At 42.1% G+C, this 22,421-nt stretch overlaps 1 protein-coding gene and 1 long non-coding RNA gene across 4 annotated transcripts in view; one reads left to right on the top strand and one right to left on the bottom strand.

Moving 5' to 3' along the window:
• Nucleotides 1-22,421, bottom strand: part of LOC141063193 (ras and Rab interactor 3-like) — a 60,185-nt gene that overhangs the window by 29,421 nt on the left and 8,343 nt on the right. Inside the window, exons 1-3 of one of the 2 annotated variants that reach the window (XM_073557250.1) lie at nt 18,434-18,542; nt 11,133-11,410; nt 4,644-5,429 (exon numbers count right to left, since the gene is read on the bottom strand). In XM_073557250.1, the coding sequence (XP_073413351.1) occupies nt 4,644-5,429; nt 11,133-11,361 (1,015 nt within the window). In that variant the 5' untranslated portion in view covers nt 11,362-11,410; nt 18,434-18,542. Of the gene's footprint in view, nt 1-4,643; nt 5,430-11,132; nt 11,411-18,433; nt 18,543-22,421 lie in introns of those variants that run through there. The other variant, XM_073557249.1, reaches the window with a different exon arrangement.
• Nucleotides 18,451-22,421, top strand: part of LOC141063197 (uncharacterized) — a 30,736-nt gene continuing 26,765 nt past the window's right edge. Inside the window, exons 1-2 of one of the 2 annotated variants that reach the window (XR_012224837.1) lie at nt 18,451-18,541; nt 20,172-20,297. This is a non-coding gene — a long non-coding RNA (uncharacterized lncRNA). Of the gene's footprint in view, nt 18,542-18,640; nt 18,767-20,171; nt 20,298-22,421 lie in introns of those variants that run through there. The other variant, XR_012224838.1, reaches the window with a different exon arrangement.

Below are 22,421 nucleotides of genomic sequence, written 5' to 3'. Positions count from 1 at the left end.
AGAGATGGGGTGCACCTTACGAAGACTGGAAAGCATGTATTTGGAAGTCGCCTTGCTACACTTGTAAGGAGAGCTTTAAACTAGAACAACATGGGAAGGGAAGCAAAAGACCAGAAAAAGCCATACACCTGACAAATGCTATTGAGAACTCTGCTAATAGAAGTGGAAAGGAAGAACAAAGACGAAAGAATCTAATTAATAAAAATATTGGAGAAAGAGAAACCAATCACAAACTAAAATGTTTCTATACTAATGCACAAAGCATGGGCAACAAACAAGGAGAATTGGAACTACTAACACAGGAAAAGAAATATGATGTCATTGGAATCACTGAAACTTGGTGGGACGATACACATGATTGGAATACAAGACTAGAAGGATACAACTTATTTGCAAGAAACAGACTTGATAAACGAGGAGGGGGTGTTGCATTGTATGTTAGAAACGCGTATATCTGCACAGAGATTGAAGCTTCAGAGACTGGGAGTTCTGTGGAAACTGTTTGGGTAAGAATACAAGGACAGAACAATGGAAAGGACACCATTGTAGGCATTTACTACAGGCCGCCTGTGCAAGCTGAAGATATGGATGAACTCTTTATGCATCAAATGGCCAAGTTCTCCAAAAAATATGACATAGTTGTCATGGGAGATTTCAACTATCCAGACATTTGTTGGGAATCTCTCTCAGGCAAAACTAACAGGTCAAGGAAATTCTTATCCTCTCTTGCTGACAACTTTATCTTCCAAAAGGTAGAGGAGAAAACAAGGGGAACTGCTACCTTGGATCTAATCCTTATAAACAGGGAGGAAATGGTTGAGGAGGTAAAAGTGGCTGGAACCCTAGGAGGTAGCGACCATGCTATTTTAGAATTTTGGATAACTAGAGGCGGAAGACCTGTGAAGACTCAGACGTCAAGGTTAGATTTCAGAAAGGCAGATTTTAAGGGATTCAGAAAGATAATTGGAGGGATCCAATGGCTGGATATCCTTAAAGACAAAAATGTCCAGGAAGGATGGGAAATCTTGAAAAATGAAATTCTCAAAGCACAGTTGTTAACAATTCCGAAAAGAGGGAAGAATAGGAAGCATTTAAGGAAACCAGGATGGGTGAACACAGAACTTAAGCACATGCTAAAAAGGAAGAAAAAAATGTTTATAAAATGGAAAGAGGGAGGCATATCTAAAGAAGAATATAATGCTGTCTGCAGAATCTGCAGGGCACAAATCAGATTAGCTAAAGCTGAAAATGAATTGAGGCTTGCAAGAGATGTCAAAAGCAATAATAAAGGATTTTGGGGATATGTCAAAAGTAAAAGAAAAGTCAAAGATGCTATAGGATTTTTACAGGATGAAAATGATGAAATGGTAAGACAGGATGTTGAGAAGGCTGAACTTTTAAATTCCTATTTTGCATCTGTTTTCTCTCAGAAAGGAAATGTAACACCAACTGTTATTCACTGTCCTATTAAGGGAATAGAAGAATCCAGGATATCTATAAACAGAAAGATAGTGAGGAAACACTTAGCTAACCTAAATGAATTCAAGTCTCCAGGTCCAGATGAATTACACCCCAGAGTACTGAAGGAGATAGCAGAAGAAATTTCTGAACCACTCTCCATAATCTTTGAAAATTCTTGGAGAACAGGAGAAGTGCCAGAAGACTGGAGAAGAGCAAATGTTGTTCCTATCTTCAAAAAGGGGAAGAAGGTGGACCCAGGCAACTATAGGCCGGTGAGTCTGACTTCTATACCAGGAAAGATCTTTGAACAAATTATTAAACAACATTTAAGTCAATACCTGGATAAGAATGAAGTGATCAAACAGAGTCAGCATGGGTTTGTAACTAATAAGTCATGTCAGACTAACTTAATTTCCTTCTATGACGGTATCACTGATTGGGTGGATCAAGGAAATGCTGTAGATATAGTATATCTTGACTTCAGCAAAGCATTTGACAAAGTCTCTCATACAATCCTTATTGAAAAAATGACTAAGTATGGAATGGACAAGGCAACTGTTAGGTGGATTCATAGCTGGCTTAGTGATCGGACCCAAAGAGTGGTCGTAAATGGCTGCACATCCAGTTGGAAGAATGTCTCAAGTGGGGTACCACAGGGCTCTGTCCTGGGCCCTGTATTGTTCAACATCTTTATCAACGATTTAGATGAAGGAATTGAGGGTAAACTGATTAAATTTGCTGATGACACAAAGCTAGGAGGGATAGCTAATACTAGAGAAGAGAGAGAGAGGATTCAAAAAGATTTAAATAAACTGGAGAAGTGGGCAGTAACTAACAGAATGGTTTTTAACAGGGAGAAATGCAAAGTACTACATCTGGGCAATAAAAATGAAAAAAGCATATATAGAATGGGAGGAATAGGGCTAAGTGACAGCACATGTGAAAAAGACTTGGGTATACTAATAGATCACAGACTGAATATGAGTCAACAGTGTGATGCAGCAGCAAAAAAGGCAAATGCAGTTCTAGGATGTATTAACAGAAGCATACAGTCTAGATCACGTGAAGTCATTATTTCCCTCTACTCCTCTTTGGTCAGACCTCATCTGGAATATTGTGTCCAGTTTTGGGCACCACATTTTAAAAAAGACATCAACAAACTGGAGCAAGTTCAGAAAAGAGCGACCAGAATGGTGACCGGTCTGCAAACCCTGTCTTATGAGGAAAGGTTGCAGGATTTGGGAATGTTTAGTTTGCAAAAGAGAAGACTGAGAGGAGACTTAATTGCTGTCTACAAATATCTAAAGGTCTGTCACATTGTAGAAGGATCAACTTTATTCTCATTTGCACAAGGAAAGACTAGAAGCAATGGGATGAAACTGAATGGGAGGAGACACAGATTAGATATTAGAAAAAACTTTTTGACAGTTAGAGTGATCAATGAGTGGAACAGGCTGCCACGAGAAGTGGTGAGTTCTCCTTCAATGGAAGTCTTCAAACAGAGGCTGGACAGACATCTGACTGGGATGATTTAGCGAATCCTGCTTTGAGCAGGGGGTTGGACCAGATGGCCCAGGAGGTCCCTTCCAACTCTACGATTCTATGATTCTATGATTCTATGATTCTCTTGTGCCAGGAAAGGCCGTTTTGTGTTACTACTATGTTTTCTGGTTTATGAAGCAATAAACCAGCCACGAACTGTAATACTAAGTGTCCCTGTGTCTACCTCAGTACCAGACAAGTGAGTTGATGTACCACAGTGGACAAGCAGTATGGTGGAGGGGTAATACAGCATTGCTGAGAGTGCTATGAAAGGAGAAGAGCTAAAAGAAGGGTCTGTAATGTGACACCCCAGCTGTGCTGCCCCATGGGGGCCTTATATGAAAAGTTTTTGTCATCTGTATTTTTTAATTATGCAGTGGGTTAGATCACGAGATCAGGTTGTCTGCCATACAGGTACGGACTGGGGCTAAAATTCAGCCCTGGCATTTAAAATCACACAGGCCCATGCTGTCCCCATCCCCAAGTGCCAGATGGGATATATTACTAATATTACCCTGGATGGAGGAAAGGAAGATTTACTACAAGACCAATATTTCTAACTAGATTATGGCCCGATGCTATCGCATCAGGAGGAGATCAGGAGGAGATCAGGGCGAGATTTCGCCGACGCCATTTTGGATCCCGACGTCCTCCACACCGGCGACATGTTCCTGCGGTGACGCCTTCTTGACTATCGCGGGATTTCGCCGATCCAAAATGGCGTCGCCGCAAGAACATGTCACCGGCGTGGAGGACGTCTGGATCCAGGATGGCACCGGCGGAAGAAGATGTCGGGGATCGTGGATCAGCGGCGATGACGGCGTGAGTATGAGATACGGAGTGAGAGAAAGGGTCGTATGTGGAGTGAAAGAGTGAGTGGAGATGGTGAAGGGTGAGAGGAGTGTGTGTGTTGAGGGTTAACATGGAAAGAGGTGTGCGGTGACGTCACCGGTTACAACTGGACGGAAGTTGTTACAACCGGAAGCTGCTTAGGGCATTTATTATTATAGATGATACATCCGTCACAACTTTTAACAGTTTGAGTGTCTTGAGAACACCAATTCTGTTAACAACATAGCAGACAAGGCGGCCCATGACCAGACAGGCCCTTCTGGCATTTGCCAGAATTGCCAGATGGCCAGTCCGGTCCTGCTGCCATACATAACATACAATGAGAAACTTGCACTAAGCTATGATGGGGGAGTGTTCTTCTTTACTTTGAGTGTTGTTACTTACTTATGATTGGTCAGTGTTGTGCAGGGGAAAGTAATACACGCCCCCCAATGAAAACACCCTCATGTTTAACACCCATTTGGACTAAAAAAAGTTAACTAATTAGGTGTCAAATGCTTCAATTGCTAATATCTCTGCAAAATGTAAAAAATTTATACTGTATTTTATTCTGCTCTGCAGCCACTCTTACATCCTGTGTCCGGTTCAACATGAAATAGTGAGTGAAATGTCCTGTATAATAGAGGACTGCAGTGACAAGTCTTCTTTTAGTGCAAGATGTATCTGGAATTTATGTTAAAATATGCACAAAATACCCCCAAAAATATGAATATCCTTCTGCTAGTCATACTTTCCCAACAAATATCCTGAAGCAAAAAATTCTATGTATATATATTAATTTCTCATACCAACTGTTGAATCATCAATTTCTTGATGTTCCACAAGTTCCCAGAATTCATTGCTCGCAAGCAAATAGCTCTTGATATTGGTGATCTCCTGACGTAGGGCTTGTAGCATTTCCATGGTTGAGGTGTACTGTAAAGACCCCTTTTTTAAGTGGCATATGAATGCTTGCACAGTACTTCCAAGATATGTTGACGAGTCTTCAGCAAGCATCTGGATTCTGTTTCCAAGATGTTTCTCGGTGGAGACAAGTCCGGTCAGTGCAGTACTAACAGCGAAAAGGCTATGTCTAACCATGTCCCCAAGTCCATGTGAATGCTTCCTCTTGTGCCTTAAGGAGCTGCACTCTCCTTCTTCTTCAATACTGCTGACAGACACAGAGTCCAGGTCTGCCAATGGTGGCAGTAAAAAGCTGTCTGATGAGTTTAGCGAAGAGTCCGAGCTTGATTTTGTCAAATTACTAACCCTTTGGTCTTCAATCCAGGAAACTCTGTGAGGAATGAGTGAATGTCTCTTTTCATGGGCTTTAAAAAGGGTTCCATCTGTATTTGTTGAGCCTTCCTCAGTCTTTTGTAATAGTTTTAATTGTTCTTTGTTGGATCCGCTTCGTATTCTTACAACAGATTTCCTATAAAGCACTGAATTCTGTAAAGGTGGCTCGGAAATGTATTGGGCTTCACAACTTTCTCCCGTTGCCTTCTCATTGATTATTATGTTTAGGTCTTCTCTGATGGGTTCTTCATAGACATTTGATGGCTCTTCTGTGTCACTATCGCGACGGCCATTTAAATCTGTAGAATTAATATTAGAATAATAGTTAGCACGCAAGGATAATTATTTTAGTAGAGAGATATTCTACTAAATATTTAACAAAACCATTTACACAGTTTCGAAATTGAGTCAAATAACATCGGGTAACGTCAAAGAAAAATCCTTAGAAAAAAGAGCAAATTTAGAGATGCTGAGCAATTTGATCTGTGCTCGGTGGTAGCCATTCTTCACTTCTACATTTGGCATTCTTGGCGAAAGCAGAACGAATCAAATTGCTCATCTCTACTCACAATTCTTTGTTATCATGGTATTCTATCAGCAGTGTCATCTGAAATGGCAGTTTCAGGTAGTATATAGTGGTGTTATTATTAGAGTATTGTATTATGTTAGTACCTAGCACAATATGATAGTACTTGATCACTGTGGGGTATGTTTATCAATACTGTCTAATCCTTAGACAGTGCAAACAGACTAGACAGTCTTAAAATGTCTTTCATAGTGGCTCATGCTGTGTGATAAATATGGTGAATTTATAGTGTCCAATTCTCAGTTCTTAATCTGAGCTTTATAGTGGAACTGCACTTTCAACAAACTTTGCATGCATAGTACAGGCAAGTACAAGAAGCTTTGTAATATTTCTTATCAGAGAACTCCTTCCTTCTATACTTATGAGTTCCTTTTACTGCTTCCCCGTACCTCCCAACCATATCATGCGCTCTGAAAAAAATAGCTCAAACAAGTCAGACTGCCAGCTCACTGTGGTGTCATGTAATATAGCCCACTCTGTAGAGTGAGGCGTGGGAGAGAGGATCGCAGGGAGGAAAAAAGGTGGAGAGAGACACAGAAAGATCATGCTGAATTTCCTAACAAGACTTTTAGCTCACCCCAGTGCTACATTCACATCAAGACATCTCAGACTATAAAATGTCCTCCAAGTTTATGCACCGGGTCTCTGTGGTAAAAAGAAATGAAGAACAAGAATCCCTCTCTGTGTGTTGTGCTGTGTGTAGGAGAGATCATAGCAGCTAGCTTTCTCCCAACAGCTCACAGTCGATTGCAAAGTAGGAGATGGAGTCTGTAGAGGGAAAAACTGGTGAAGGGGCAGGATAAAAATTATCTAGTGGCCAGAAATGTTATTCTTCATGTCCACAACACAGCTTATTCTGAAAAGTTACGGTACTTGAAAGTACGTTTACCCTTTAAGAACTAAGCATTTGAAGAGCGTTGGCCTGTTCACATTGGGCTGTATCTGTTGCATTACTATGGAATAAAGCTTAGAATCACTTATGAAACAGAGTGCTGGATTATTAGCATCTACATTCTTCATAATAACTATGATGCAAGTCATTAACGACGTTTTGGGATTTTTTTTGTCCTAACCCATGCCAAAATTCAGGTGAATTTATCTTGATAAATATGCTCCCACCCATGTCAAATTATCTTTCTGCCCTTCTAAGTACTTTATAAAAGATTATTATGTCCATATCTAGAAAATGCTAAAGACTAGAAGTTACATCTCAGAGCATTCTACTAGGGTTATATTTATGGGTGTCTAGATAAGCAGATATGTATGTGTTATATATGTGTTAAGCATGGGCTGTATTGTAATATTTCTCCTAATACCACTTCCCGCTTTACAGTTTAACCTCTGTTGATTTCACATAAATTAAGTCCCTGTTTTATTTTTCATGTATAAGGCTAAGTTCACACGTAGCGGAACTGTCGCGGAAATTACCGCGAGAATTCCGGAATTCCATTCCGCGGGAAAATCGCATTTTAAATTCCTGTGATTTTCACGGGGAAAAACTAGCATTTTGCAAGTGTAATTAGCTTGCAAAATGCTAGCGTTTTCCAAGCGATCTGTAGCATCGCTTGGAGAACTGATTGACAGGTTGGTCACACTCGTCAAACATAGTGTTTGACAAGCGTAACCAACTTTTTACTACTGAGGCCGCCTATGCAGCATCAGTAGTAAAAGATAAAATGTAAAAAAAAAATAAAAAATGGTGTTATTCTTACCTTCCAACGTCCCGCGCAGTCATTCCCAGTAATCCTTTGCGAAAATGCCCACGATAACGTCCATTCTCGTGGGATCGCGACGTCTCGTCATACAGCCTCCAGAAGAAGACTGTACACATAACACATGAAGTCCAGTGTTGACGTGTAGTTGATACACTCTGGATTATTCATCCCCAAATGTCTAGGTAGGGACTATCTACACCGTACTACAGTAGATGCCAGCCACACACTGTGAAATCATTTCTGTATGGAAAGTGGCATGCGGTACAGATTTTATCGCAGATTTCAGAATCTTCAATACTTATAAAGAAATATGTGACAATTCAAATACAATAGATTTTTTCCTGACATGTGGACACGATAACCTAAGAATTCTTTCAAGCATATATTGGCTCACTTTTTCCATTTACACACAGATTTAATCTACTCAATAAATAAGACTCTGTAGACCTATTATATTAGTGATCTTGATCTACTGTAGGGAAGGAAGGCAAACATTATATTCTGCCTTACCGTATAAGAACTAAGAGTTTATCCTTTGAAAATGCTTGTATGTTACTTTAAAGTGACTAGATGTTTTCTGATAGACGGTTCAGTGGTTTAGAGTTTTCTGCTTGCACGTCAATGCAGTTTGATTTCCTTGGTCTGATGAGGCTGATATGCTTACTTTGAAAATCCATGTCAATACAGCTGAATAATTAAAAAAAAAAATAGTTGTATAACTAAAAGTTTAAAATCAATCCCTAATCACTTAACCTGCTTAGCTCCTCAGTGTGCCTCCTCACTGCTGTTGCTGTTGAGATCTTATACTGCTCAGTAGAAGCTGCAGCTGTCATTCAGACTGGGTGGGTGGATGAAGACTTAATGCACATGGACTCATTATCTCTAGATAGACTCATTAATGCTTATTTTAATAAAATGATTACATAGCTATTCTGAGGCCTTCTTCACACATCCGTGTTTCCAGTATGGGTGGTATCCGATAACACACGTACCCATTAAAACCTACAGTGCTATGCACATGTCCATGTTTCTACATGGACTGTGTGTCTGTGCAAAACGCACGGAGCCATGTCCATTTTTTTTCCAACAGCATGGATGACAAATGCCAATGCAAGTCTATATGTCCATGAAAGACACACAGAGCACAGAGATTGCATCTGTGCACCAGCCGTGTGCCGTCCATGTTTAACACTAAGTATAGGAGAAGGTTTCTTATTAATTCCTTTCTTTATCCATAACGAAAAAACACTCATGACACACTGATAGTAAAAATGGAAACTCGGACTATAGACAGAGGGTAAAAACAGACACACTGATAAAACACTTAGGACACTGGTACTGGTTTTTCACATATGTGTTTTATATGTATGTGTGACGGGGGCCAAACTGGGATTTTTAAAGTGAGTACACCTGCCATGTAAGTTCTAACAGATCTGTTTAATAATTTACGCAATTTGTAATGTGAAATTTGATGACAGATTTGCTTTATGTGTTAGATAGAGATGGGCGGACCCCTGGATGTTCGGGTTCAGCCGAACAGTTACAAAAAGTTCGGGTTTCCGGTACCAGAACAGTACCTGGACCCGAACCCCATTCACTTGAATGGGGGGCCCGAACATCCAGTGTTTGCTGTGCTGTCATGTGCATGACAGCACGGCAAACACCGCTTCTGTTTGGTGGTAAAATCATTACCATCAGTCAGACAGCCAAGGTTCCCACACTGTCTAATGACAGTGTGAGTGCTCACCTGTGATTGGAGGTATAAAGTTTACCTCTGGTCACTGGCATCAGCTGATGGGACTACTACTCACATCAGCCTACATCTGCTACTGCTAATAACAGTGAGAGCAGGAGTGGCGGATAGGAGTATTCATCAGCCAGCACCTGCGCTGTAAAAAAATAATTTAAAAAAAAATGGCGTGGGTTCCTCTGTATTTTTGATAACCAGCCAGGCAAAATTCACAGCTGAGGGCTGAAACCCTCACATGTCAGCTTTCACAAGGCTTGTTATCATGAATAGAGGGGTCCCCATTATTTAAATTAATAATTAAAAAAAACAGCATAGAGTCCCCCCATTTTTGACAATCAGCTAAGCTAGAGCAGACAGTTGGGGGCTGCTTTTCTCAGGCTGGTAAGGGGCCATAGATATTAGTCCCCCATCATAAAATAGCAGCCCGCAGCTGCACAAAAAAGGAGATGCGCCAATTCTGGCACTTTGCCTGCCTCTTCCCACTTGCCCTGTGGAGCGATGGCAAGTGGGGTTCAGGTTTGTGGGGTTGATGTCACCTTTGACTGGGAGATAAACAGTTATCAATCTGGACAGTGCCAAGATGCCACTGGGCTGAGACCCACTGGGAAATGAGATGCTGTGAGCGCCGCATCAGTGACTAGTGGTAATGTCTCACAGCGTTATTGAATGTGTTAGTACAACAGAAGTGAACATTGTATCATTACAGTGTTAGATCTGCTGTACTCTGTTAGTTCTGATCTCACCATAGAGCTGTATGTAAGTATGAGAGCAAAGTGTCAGCCATTACATATTATACTGGTAACGCCCCCTTTCATTGAAAATAATCCCTGGAGGCAGATTCTCATGCAGATCAGTATCCGGCCCATAGATCTGAACTTCTCATTTGCATCTAAGAAAAACATGAATTTTTCTGGAATAAGACATTGGGTCGCAGATATCAAGGTATCATTTTATACAGCTTCCTATGAACTACATGCTTAGACAGACAGCTTGGGAGGGATGATCTTACTGACAGATTTCCTTTAAAAGAGTAACCACCTGAGAACCCCACGGCACAACTGTATTCAGGTCCATAGCTAGATTCACAATTTTTCAGGCTTACATCTTCCCTTTGTTTTAGCATTTAGGGAAAATAGTTTGTACAACTGATTTATCGCCTTTCTGATGTCACCTACATTATAGAAGCTGACAATTGATGTTGGAGGATCATCATATTGAATGATATCCCTTGAAGTAAACTGCTGCCAGAGGCATCTGCACTTTATTCCCTCCACATAACTCACGAGTCAAATGTGCATTTGTATGGGTTCGGTAGAGATAGCTGCCAGACTGACAACGTCATTTGGCCAACAGCTATTTGATTGGGATTTTCACCTTTTGAAGAATTTAAATTGATCGTCTTATGCTCTGAAGTAGAAGTGTGCCGCCGCCAGGCCTCCACGCGGTGGGCTTCTGCTTGATTGAGAGGTTGAAGCAGCAATCATTGCACAGAGCTCTCCAATGCTGTATATGAGGCAGCTTTGCCTCTGAAGCTAAGTGGCACAATGGCACTGAAGATGGCTGGATCTTGAGCGGAAAGTGAGCTCATACAATCCCTGCTCAGTTTCCCATTATATCCGTGAATGAAGACAGGAATAATCCTATAAATCAAAGTCTAGTCTTATAATGGTGTCTACTGTAGTTTTCAATGCACTGTTTTGTTACTTAATTCATTTAAAATCTCAGAATCGCTCCTGGGAATGGTCTCCAGAACATGGACTATAGAGTCAATGGGATAATATATACATGCTTTTTCCCCCACTTGCCATGCATTACCATTCCAGGCACTAATGTTTAAAACCAGCATTATCAATTGTGCACACAACTGAATAATTTGGACTGCCTTCAGAAAAGTTACGAAAGAATTCTCTACTATTATACATCTAATGTATCTCTTTGGGGATCCACCTACCTTCCATGGTTGGTTCATGGTTCATTATTTCAAGTTTTCTTTGAAAACACCAGGGCACACTTTTTCTTTTCTCCTTTGTGGATTTGCCCGACATGTGCGTGAGCCATTTGTCTCCATGCTCATGCAAAAAAAGTGGATTGATGATGAAGAGGGCGCCATTCTCTGATGTCACCTGTATAGAACAGAACTGCTGTTCTGGTTTAGCGCTCTGTGTCAGATCCAGTTTCATGCTCTATGTGTAAAATTCTTCATGTAATTCATACACGCTCTCCAGATTCCTGAAATTAAGTCCAGAGCAGAAAATATTGTATAATAAGCTATAATTCTCTCACATCACGTGCAGATAAATAAACAGGAACATAGACAGCACTTCGCACATTCACCGGGACCGATATGAGTCACGTTTTATCATCCTGGCAATGTCTTTACTACAGCATAGGTCTTCAAAGGCTACTAATGGCGATAGATAGATATGGGATATATACAGTGGGCGAAATAAGTATTTGATCCCTTGCTGATTTTGTAAGTTTGCTCACTGACAAAGACATGAACAGCCTATAATTTTAAGGGTAGGTTAATATTAATATTAAGAGATAGAAAATCAAAAATAAAATCCAGAAAATTATTGTATAAATTATATAAATGTATTTGCATTTTGCATTGAGAAATAAGTATTTGATCCACTACCAACCATTAACAGCTCCGGCTCCTACAGACCAGTTAGACCCTCCTAATCAACTCGTTACCTGCATTAAAGACAGCAGTCTCACATAGTCACCTTTATAAAAGACTCCTGCCCACACACTCAATCAGTCAGACTCTAACTTCTACAACATGGGCAAGACCAAAGAGTTTATAAGGATGTCAGGGACAAGATCAGAGACCTGCACAAAGCTGGAATGGGCTACAAAACCATAAGCAAGACGCTGGGTGAGAAGGAGACAACTGTTGGTGCAATAGTAAGAAAATGGAAGAAATACAAAATGACTCTCAATCGACATCGATCTGGGTCACCATGCAACATCTCATCTCGTGGGGTATCCTTGATCATAAGGAAGGTGAGAGATCAGCCTAAAACTACACGGGGGGAACTTGTTAATGATCTCAAGGCAGCTGGGACCACAGTCACCAAGAATACCATTGGTAACACATTATGCCATAAAGGTTTACAATCCTGCAGTGGCCACAAGGTCCCCCTGCTCAAGAAGGCACATGTGCAGGCCCATCTGAAGTTTGCCAATGACGACCTGGATGATTTTGTGAGTGATTGGGAGAAGGTGCTGTGGTCAGATGAGACAAAAATTGAGTTCTTTGGCCTTAACTCAACTCCCTGTGTTTGGAGGAAGAGAAATGCTGCCTATGACCCAAAGAACACCATCCCCACTGTCAAGCATGGAGGTGGAATCATTATGTTTTAGGGGTGTTTCTCTGCTAAGGGCACTGGACTACTTCACCACATCAATAGGAGAATGGATGGAGCTATGTACCGTAAACTCCTGAGTGACAACCACCTTCCCTCTGCCAGGACATTAAAAATGGGTCATGTCTGGGTCTTCCAGCAAGACAACGACCAAAACATACAGCCAAGGCATCAAAAGCATCAAAGGAGTGGCTCAAAAAGAAGCACATTAAGGGCATGGAGTGGCCTAGCCAGTCTCCATACCTTAATCCCATAGAAAACTTAGGAGGGAGTTGAAGCTCCGAGTTGCCAAGTGACAACCTCAAAATCTTAATGATTTAGAGATGATCTGCAAAGAGGAGTGGACCAAAATTCCTCCTGACAGGTGTGCAAACCTCATCATCAACTACAAAAAATGCCTGACTGCTGTGCTTGCCAACAAGGGTTTTGCCACCAAGTATTAAGTCTTGTTTGCCAGAGGGATCAAATACTTATTTCTCTCTGCAAAATGCAAATGAATTTATATAATTTATACAATGTGATTTTCTGAATTTTATTTTTGATATTCTATCTCTCAATGTTAAAATTACACTACCCTTAAAATTAGACTGTTCATGTCTTTGTCAGAGGGCAAACTTACAAAATCAGCAAGGGATCAAATAATTATTTCCCTCACTGTAGACTGAGACAAATATATATAACATCGATTAGATATATAGATAGATAGATATGGAATAGATAGATGATAAATATATGACATTAATTAGATAGATAGATATGGGAGAGTGTTTTGATTGATTTGTCATATTTTAGACTTGTGTTTGTACAACTAAGACAACTTCTTAACCGCTAAAAATTAATTTATTCTGAACAATATTTATTACTTCTCCTTTCCCAGTTTAGGGAAGTATTAAATGACTTATGTATTGAGCAATCTCACATTATACCCTAGATCTATCATTTAGTTGGAAAAACAAATGACAAAGATGTACCCGCTCTGCAGGGGAATCGCATCACAGTACAATTCACAGTGGGTGGACAGGAAAGCAACTGAGCAAGGAAAACATTGAAAAGGTACTCTGTCAGCACAGAATGACTGTCAAAACCAAGTATGGTGCTTCACAACATAACCCATCATTTATATACATCTTCCCACTTGCTTGTTTTCCACCCATCTCTGCCAGTGTTGGACTGGGTTGGCAAAAGCCCACCAATAATATTGACTCTTGGGGCCCACTGTTCAGTTGGATGCAAAAAAGATTTGACCCTAGTATGCAAATTTACTTTTGCGTCTATGTAATATTAAAATTGGCAAGCTTGTTTACTGAATGATTAGCTGATATTGTACCGGCAAATGGTGCATAAAGTGCAATAGAACTGCTCTTCAGCACTCCTTCACAGGGGCCTACCAGAGGATTCTCCTGTTCCCCTTAGGGCCAGTCGAAGGCTGCTCTCTGCCTCTATGAAGCCAGAGCTGTCAATCAAAGAAGACAGGACGGAGGAGATAAAGCGAAAACAAGAAGGTGGAAAGGTGCAACTAAATGTTTGGCCACACCAAGGGAGCAATGAGCCCCTGTACTTGGTTTTTACAATCATTCTGTGCTGACAGTCTTTCTAAAGGGACCATAGCACTTAATAAGTAATGTGTCCCCTTCAATCTCAGGATTGGTGGGTATCACAGAGCTTGATCAAAAAGTAATTACATTTCTTCCCGACTTGCTATGACTTCATGAGATGGGAATACCCCTTCAAGGGATATAGAAAGCTTTTGAGCCATTATTTCTTTTCTTAAACATATATTTTTTGCCTAAAAATAATTGCTTCTATTGAGTTTCACTACATTTTAAAATATGCATCACGGTACATAGCACGAGGCGTTAACAGTCAAGTCTGTCAGTGAAACGAGCAATCATTTTTAATGAAATCTACTGGAAAAATCATCAAGCTATAGCAAAAAATAGCAACAAATACTTAACATTTAATTATATATTTATCCAAGAAGTATCGTTTCTCCTTGCGGAGATTGACATGCTAAGCATGCCAAGATGAGGAGACTTAAAGCCGCAATGCTCCTCTGTGAAATATGCAAATTGTCTCTTCAGAGATGAAGAGGACTAGAACTCTAGTGCCACCTATTGGAAGTAGCAAAAAAACAGCCAATGTCAATGTTGACCCTTTAATGAGCCTTGTCACATGATAAAAGCCAAACCAGAATCTCAATTTGCAGACACTGTTGCTGCTTCCAATATTCCAAATTGAGATTCTGGTTTTGGTTTTTATCCTAAGTCATGTGACAAGGCTCGTTAAAGGGTCGACATTGACTTTTAGGATTGCTGCTTCCAATAGGAAGTTCTAGTCCTCCATCTCTCTGAAAAGACAATTTGCAATTATATATTTAAAAAGTTAAAACTTTTAAAAAGACATTACATCACTAAAGACACATGGAATAATCTGAATAAACTAACAATTCAGATTCAAGAATAATTATGTCACTACACTACATGTATTGTGGGTTCCCTCACTAGGATAGTCTTTCACATGTACCTTGAACTGGTTTGTATGGTAAAAAATGGTGTAATTCATTAACTCTAGGTTACCACCTGAAACGTTATCAAACCCAGTACACTTAACACCTGTGATCATAATTTATAAAGGAAAGTTCACACTCAATTCCTCAAGATGTTATTAGGCAGATAGTCTTCATACTAGTGGGAGGACATGGCATCCCCATCCATCTACCATCCTTGTTCTATAGATGGGAGACCACACCGTTTCTACCGACACATTTCCTCCTTTAAATGGATTCATCAGGGGAGGTTTTTTTATTTCATAATTCTCCTTTGGCCAAATAAACAAGGTCTCCGCCGCTTACCACGGTCATACAGAGCCTCCTGCCTCTATCTTCTCCTTACCCAGGACTATTGGAATATGTCAGCACCAGGTGAAAACTCTGTCAATTCCAGGTGTGTCATATCTGGTGGTTGGAAAGCTCACTATAGTAGTGGTGAACCGTACATGTCACTTCCGGAGTGTCCCTCACAGCCACTGATGTCACCCCATGGAACGCACACTTACCCACAGCTGTAGTCCCCTGACAGAAGCCCGCTTATGGGGGGAGTGTAAAAATATAAATATTTTGTGAAGCTGACATTGTGTCTTATAGGAGCTCACTGTACTATTACTCCATTATAACACTCCGATTTGCTCCCAAAGATGTTGGTGAGCATAAAGCATTCATCCATCATAATAAATACATTAATGGATACAACAATTACCAGTTTTAGACAGGTATATTCTAAATTACAAGGAAATAGAAAAAAATGGTATATGAATTATAGTGATAAACATATTGTTACGAGAGAGCCTGGAGATTGACAGAGATGGTTGATCTACACTGGGTGCAGAATTATTAGGCAAATGAGTATTTTGATCACATGATCCTTTTTATACATTTTGTCCTACTCCAAGCTGTACAGGTTGAAAGCCAACTGCCAATTATGTAAATCAGGTGATTTGCATCTCTGTAATGAGGAGGGGTGTGGTCTAATGACATCAAAACCCTATATAAGGTGTGCTTAATTATTAGGCAACTTTCTTTCCTTTGGCAAAATGGGTCAGAAGAGAGATTTGACGGACTCTGAAAAGTTAAAAATTGTGAGATGTCTTGCAGAGGGATGCAGCAGTCTTGAAATTGCCAAACTTTTGAAGCGAGATCACCGAACAATCAAGCGTTTCATGGCAAATATCCAACAGGGTCGCAAGAAGTGTGTTGATAAAAAAAGGCACAAAATAACTGCCCATGAATTGAGGAAAATCACATGTAAAGCGCCATGGAATAAATGGCACTATAATAATAAATAATAATAATAAATCAAGCGTGAAGCTGCCAAGATGCCATTTGCCACCAGTTTTGCCATATTTCAGAGCTGCAACATTACTGGAGTATCAAAAAGCTCAAGGTGTGCCATACTCAGGGACATGGCCAAGGTAAGGAAGGCCGAAAAACGACCACCTTTCAACAAGAAACATAAGATAAAATGTCAAGAGTGTGCCAAGAAATATCTTAAGACTGATTTTTCTAAGGTTTTATGGACTGATGAAATGAGAGCGACTCTTGATTGGCCAGATGGATGGGCCCGAGGCTGGATCAGTAAACGGCAGAGAGCTCCACTCCGACTCAGACGAGAGCAAGGTGGAGGTGGGGTACTGGTATGGGCTGGTATCATCAAACATGAACTTGTGGGACATTTTCGGGTTGAGGATGGAGTGAAGCTCAACTCCCAGACCTACTGGCAGTTTCTGGAAGACACCTTCTTCAAGTAGTGGTACAGGAAGAAGTCGGTATCGTTCAAGAAAAACATGATTTTCATGCAGGACAATGCTCCATCACTTGCATCCAAATACTCCACAGTGAGGCTGCCCAGTAAAAGTCTAAAAGAAGAAAAAATAATGACATGGCCCCCTTGTTCACCTGATCTGAACTCCATAGAGAACCTGTGGTCCCTCATAAAATGTGAGATCTACAGGGAGGGAAAACAGTACACCTCTCCGAACAGTGTCTGGCAGGCTGTGGTGGCTGCGGCACGCAATGTTGATCGTAAACAGATCAAGCAACTGACAGAATCTAAGGGTGGAAGGCTTTTGAGTGTCATCGTAAAGAAAGGTGGCTATATTGGTCACTGATTTTTTTTGTTTTGTTTTTGAATGTCAGAAATGTTTATTTCTAAATTTTGTGTTGCTCTGTTGGTTTACCTGGTGAAAATAAACAAGTGAGATGGGTATATATTTGGTTTTTATTAAGTTGCCTAATAAATCTATACAGTAATCGTTACCTGCACAAACAGATATCCTCCTAAGATAGCCAAATCTAAAAAAAACCCACTCCAACTTCCAAAAATATTAAGCTTTGATATTTATGAGTCTTTTGGGTTGATTGAGAACATAAATGTTATTCAATAATAAAAAGAATCCTCTCAAATACAACTTGCCTAATAATTCTGCACACGGTGTATTTGTACTTGAAAGGTTAATGCATTCAATTGCAGACCACAGTTGTCAAACAAGGGTCCAAATCAAGAGTATATAATGGGTGAGACCGTGGTACCTACGATGCTCTAAACATTCCTAACTAACATACTAGCCCTACCTTACTGCAGGGGTTGGTACCCTAATAACCTGCACAGTTAATGGGCATTTTGGTGGCTCAGTGGCAAGCACTGCAGCCTTGCAGCGCTAGGGTCCTGGGTTCAAATTCCACCAAGGACAACATCTGCAAGGGGTTTGTATGTTCTCCCAGTGTTTGCGTGGGTTTCCTCTGGATCCTCCGGTTTCCTCCCACACTTATAAGTTATACCGATAGGGAATGTATATTGTGAGCCCCAATGGGGGCAGTAATGATAATGTGGAATATGAGGGTGCTATATAAGCAAAGCATAATAATAATGTTATTGTATGGTGACATTTTGTAAATATGGCCATAGTTTGCTATAACAATATTTCTGAAGAACTCAAAAAGCTCCTTGGATCTAGCCACAGTGACACCGCTGTTTACCAACAGACTCAGAAAAGTATCATTATGAACATTTATTACTTCTCCTTTCCAAGTTAGTTTAATATTCAGTTAGTTATATATTTAATATCCAATCATATAATATACTCCATACAGGGCCGTATTTACCATTAGGCACCCGTGGGCACGTGGCTAGGGCGCCAGGATTGCGTGGGGCGGCACCTGAGCAAGTTTTCAAGTTTTTTTTAATTTTTTTATTAAGTCTGGGGTTGGCCCGCCTACCTCATTCTCCCGGGCCTGCCCACCCACCTCATTCTCCCGGGCCTGCCCGCCCACCCACCTTACTCTTCTGGGCCTGCCCGCCCACCTCATTCTTCCGGGCCACCCGCCTACCTCATTCTTCCCGGCCACCTGCCCACCTCATTCTTCCGGCTGCTGCAGGGGTCTCGGATCCCGCGCCCATCCATGGTCCGGCTCCTCCGATTCTTCTGCTGTATCGAGGTGCGCGCGTGTTTAGGGCAGTAACAGCCCGGGCTCAGGAGGGCTGGGAGAGTCAGGTGATGAGGCCTGGATGACGACGAACGTGGTGTGCTGCCACCTGCAGGCCAGGCAGGGGAGGAGGGTTGCAGTGGCCGCACCTGCCGGGCTGTGTGTCTGTATACCGGGGTGATGCATGGTGCAGGGGCCTCTGATCACTTGTCACTGCTGTGTGGGGACATAGCCTAGGTGAGTGGCAGGCACTGATGTCACCCAGCGCCACTGTCTGTGCTGTATATGGTGATCGCTGCCTAGAGGCTTTACATGATCATGAAGGGAAGTGTAAACCCCCTGATCTCTGAGGAATGACCCCTGTCCCACCACCCCCAGAATGCGCCCCCCACCATCCCCTGCGTTCGTCTCCCTCCTCCCCGCCACCCCCAGCGTGCGTCTCCCTCCTCCCCGCCACCACCAGCGTGCGTCCCGCTCCTCCCCGCCATCCACAGCGTGCGTCACCCCCCTCCCCACCACCCCCAGCGTGCGTTTCCCCCCTCCCCACCACCCCGAGCACACATTGCCCCTCCGTGAGACACTGAGATTCATCGGCCTGTGACATAACATAGGAGCCAGAATGCGCTCGGCTGTGGGGACCGGTGCTGGTGTTTTTCATTTTTACCTAATAATTAACCTGCAGAGATTCCCTAATGATGAACACTGTGCCTGCAGGAGCTCCCAGCGGGGGGGGCGCCATCTGTATGACCTGCACATCAGCAGTCTGTGCGGCCAGGAACAATAGTGACACGTGAGGGGCGAGGATTGATCAGTGTCCTTGTACCTGGAGCCCTCATTATTATAGGAATATTTAAGTTAATAAATTGTTTTTGTAAAGCTTAAGGGTAGGTTCACACAGGGCGTTTTTGCAGCGTTTTTTTGCTGCGTTTTTTATGCTATTTTTCAGCTGGTTTTTCCATTAGCAGCAAAGCCTATGAGATTTCAGAAATCTCATACACACAGTTTTTTTGTCATCAGGATTTATGCTTTGCTCTGTGTTTTTTGACATAGAGCATGTCACTTCTTTCAACGTTTTACCAGCATTTTTCACCCATTGACTTGAATGGATTGTGAAAAATGCTTCAAATGCGCTGGTTGACTTTTTTTGCAGTGTATTTGAAAAAAGCGATGAAAACCGCACCAAAAACGTACCTAAACCTGCATTTTTGCTGCAGCTTCTTTCCTGCCAAGAAATCAGGTTTTGCTGCAGAAATAAAAAGCAGCAAAAACACCCTGTGTGAACTTAGGGATGAGCTAGCAAGGTGCAGGGACAGGTAGTGATGGCTACTTGCAGACGTGTGCGGGATGGGGAGCGAACGGGTAAATGTATGTGGACCCAGTATAAGTAGCGATGGAAAAATGTGTGTGGACACAGTATGGGGAGTGAGGGTGATGGCATGTGTGCAGACACAGTATGGGGAGTCAGGGATATGTGTGAGCAGACAGTATAGAGAGTGAGGGGGTAAATATATGAGGAGACAGTATGGTGAACAGGAGGGATGTTAGAGGAGGGAGGGGAATAGTGTGAGGCGACAGTATATTGCAGATATTTTCATTTAGGAGCATTATAATGACACTATCTTTATGGGCATCGTGTGGAGAGTTGGTGCAGAAGACCGGAGAAGATGGAAGTCTGCAGAGACGGCTGTGGATGAGAAAACTCATCATGGGGCCTGGACAAGAAGAACAAAGGAAGGAGAACAACTAAAGAGACGACGTCATCTATAAGGTACCTGGATGGATGTAAATATTATTTGTGAAACTGACTTATTCTCTTGTTTTTATTTAGGTTAGGAACATTAAAGGGGTTGTCCAGGTTTGTGCTGAGTCTGCAGTCATTCTATATGACTGCAGACTTCTGAATTCTCATAGTGCTCACTGAACGCTGTTAGGATTCTCTTGTGCCGGTAATTTACATACATGCGGACACATGCTGACTAGACATGTGTGACCTCACTCAATGAAAATGAACTGAGCGAGGCCGGGCACGTGTAGTCGGAATGTGGCCAGAAGTATACAAATCACATGCTTGTGCTGACATGACTGTACATCGGCAAGGGAGAATCCTAAATGTGTGCAGTGCATTCATTGTGAGAATTCAGAAGCTGCAATGTCAGGATTCAGCTCTGCAGGTTCCAGTAGTCATCACATGGACACTTCACTCATATGTGACGTTCATACTTATGGTCCTGTGACAATGAGCTTCTCTTCCTGCTTCTCTCAGTTTTTCACTGGACATTGAGAGCATTAGGAAGAGCAGCTTGTCGGTACATGACAAAGTGTGCAAATCGCATGTGTATGCGGGGGGCGGGGGGGGGGACGCCGAACTGAATTCTTGCCCCGGGTTCCAGAAAGCCTAGATACACCTCTAGCGGCACTTGGAGTTTTGCACTTGCGATGAGACAAAAAAACACTGCTAGCAGCATTTTTTTTCTGCAAGTACCGCATTTGCCGAATCGCTGCAAAACCACAAGTGCCTCACATGTCCGCAAGTCCCATAGGGAATGAATGAGGCCGAACGCAGTGTTGCCATAAGTGATTAGTTATGCGGCAGATGCGGAAAAACTGCCGGATCTGCCGCGAATGGCAAAAATCGCTGATGTGAAAGTAGCCTAAGTCACTGCTGACATTGTCTGCATTAGTCATACTCGCCAATGGTGGGAGGCAGCACAAAAAGTGCCTAGGGCATCACAAACTCTAAATACGGCCCAGACTCCATATCCATTATTTAGGTGGAAAAAGAAGACACCATTCTGTGTCTCGAATGCAAAACAGTAGATATTGCTACACTTTTCAGTGTACTGAATATTGTGGCTGAAACTGGTTGATAATAAAAAGTTATTAGCTTTTGATTCCCTGAAGCTCTGTTGTTGTATGCCTTATCAGACAATAAAATTCTGCAACACCTGATTAAAGGGAATCTGTCAGCAGGATATCTCACCTCAAACTACTTATATACATGTAGCTCTTACCTTTGCATGGTCAGTCCCTTCCTCCATTCCTGACAAATTAGTATTTTAATTGACAAGCAAATGAGGCTGTAGATCTGAAGCCTCTGTCACTCCAGCTCTTTCTTTTCCCCGCCCATTGGCTTCAGATCTACAGCCTCATTTGCATAGCATTTCAAACAGTCATTACTTAGTAACCAAGGAACAGACAGATAACATGTGAAGATATTGCTAGACTTGTCTTCTAAAGAGCTACATCTATAATAATAAATGCCCTAATCAGCTTCCGGTTGTAACAACTTCCGTCCAGTTGTAACCGGTGGCGTCACCTCACACCTCTTTCCATGTTAACCCTCAACACACCACTCCTCCTCAACACACACTCCTCTCACGTCCACTCACTCTTTCACTCCACATACGACCCTTTCTCTCACTCCGTCTCTCATACTCACGCCGTCATCGCCGCTGATCCACGATCCCCGACATCTTCTTCCGCCGGCGCCATTCTGGATCCAGACGTCGTCCACGCCGGTGACATGTTCTTCCGGCGACGCCATCTTGAGTATCGCGGGATATCACGATACTCAAGATGGCGTCGCCGCAAGAACATGTCGCCGGCGTGGAAGGACGTCTGGATCTAGGATTGCGCCGGCGGAAGATGTCGGGGATCGTGGAGCAGCAGCGATGACGGCGTGAGTATGAGAGACGGAGTGAGAGAACGGGTCGTATGTGGAGTGAAGGAGTGAGTGGACGTGAGTGGAGATGGTGAAAGGTGAGAGGAGTGTGTGTTGAGGAGTGTGTGTGTTGAGGGTTAACATGGCAAGAGGTGTGATGCTATCGCATCCTCCCAATGTGATAGCATCGGGCCATAATCTAGTGTGTATATAAATGGTTTGGGGAAGGAA

The sequence above is a fragment of the Dendrobates tinctorius genome, unplaced genomic scaffold (assembly GCF_039654945.1).
Source record: "Dendrobates tinctorius isolate UK_male_01 unplaced genomic scaffold, ASM3965494v1 ptg000246l, whole genome shotgun sequence".
Taxonomy (NCBI): domain Eukaryota; kingdom Metazoa; phylum Chordata; class Amphibia; order Anura; family Dendrobatidae; genus Dendrobates; species Dendrobates tinctorius.
This window is presented reverse-complemented; position numbering and strand designations above follow the sequence as displayed.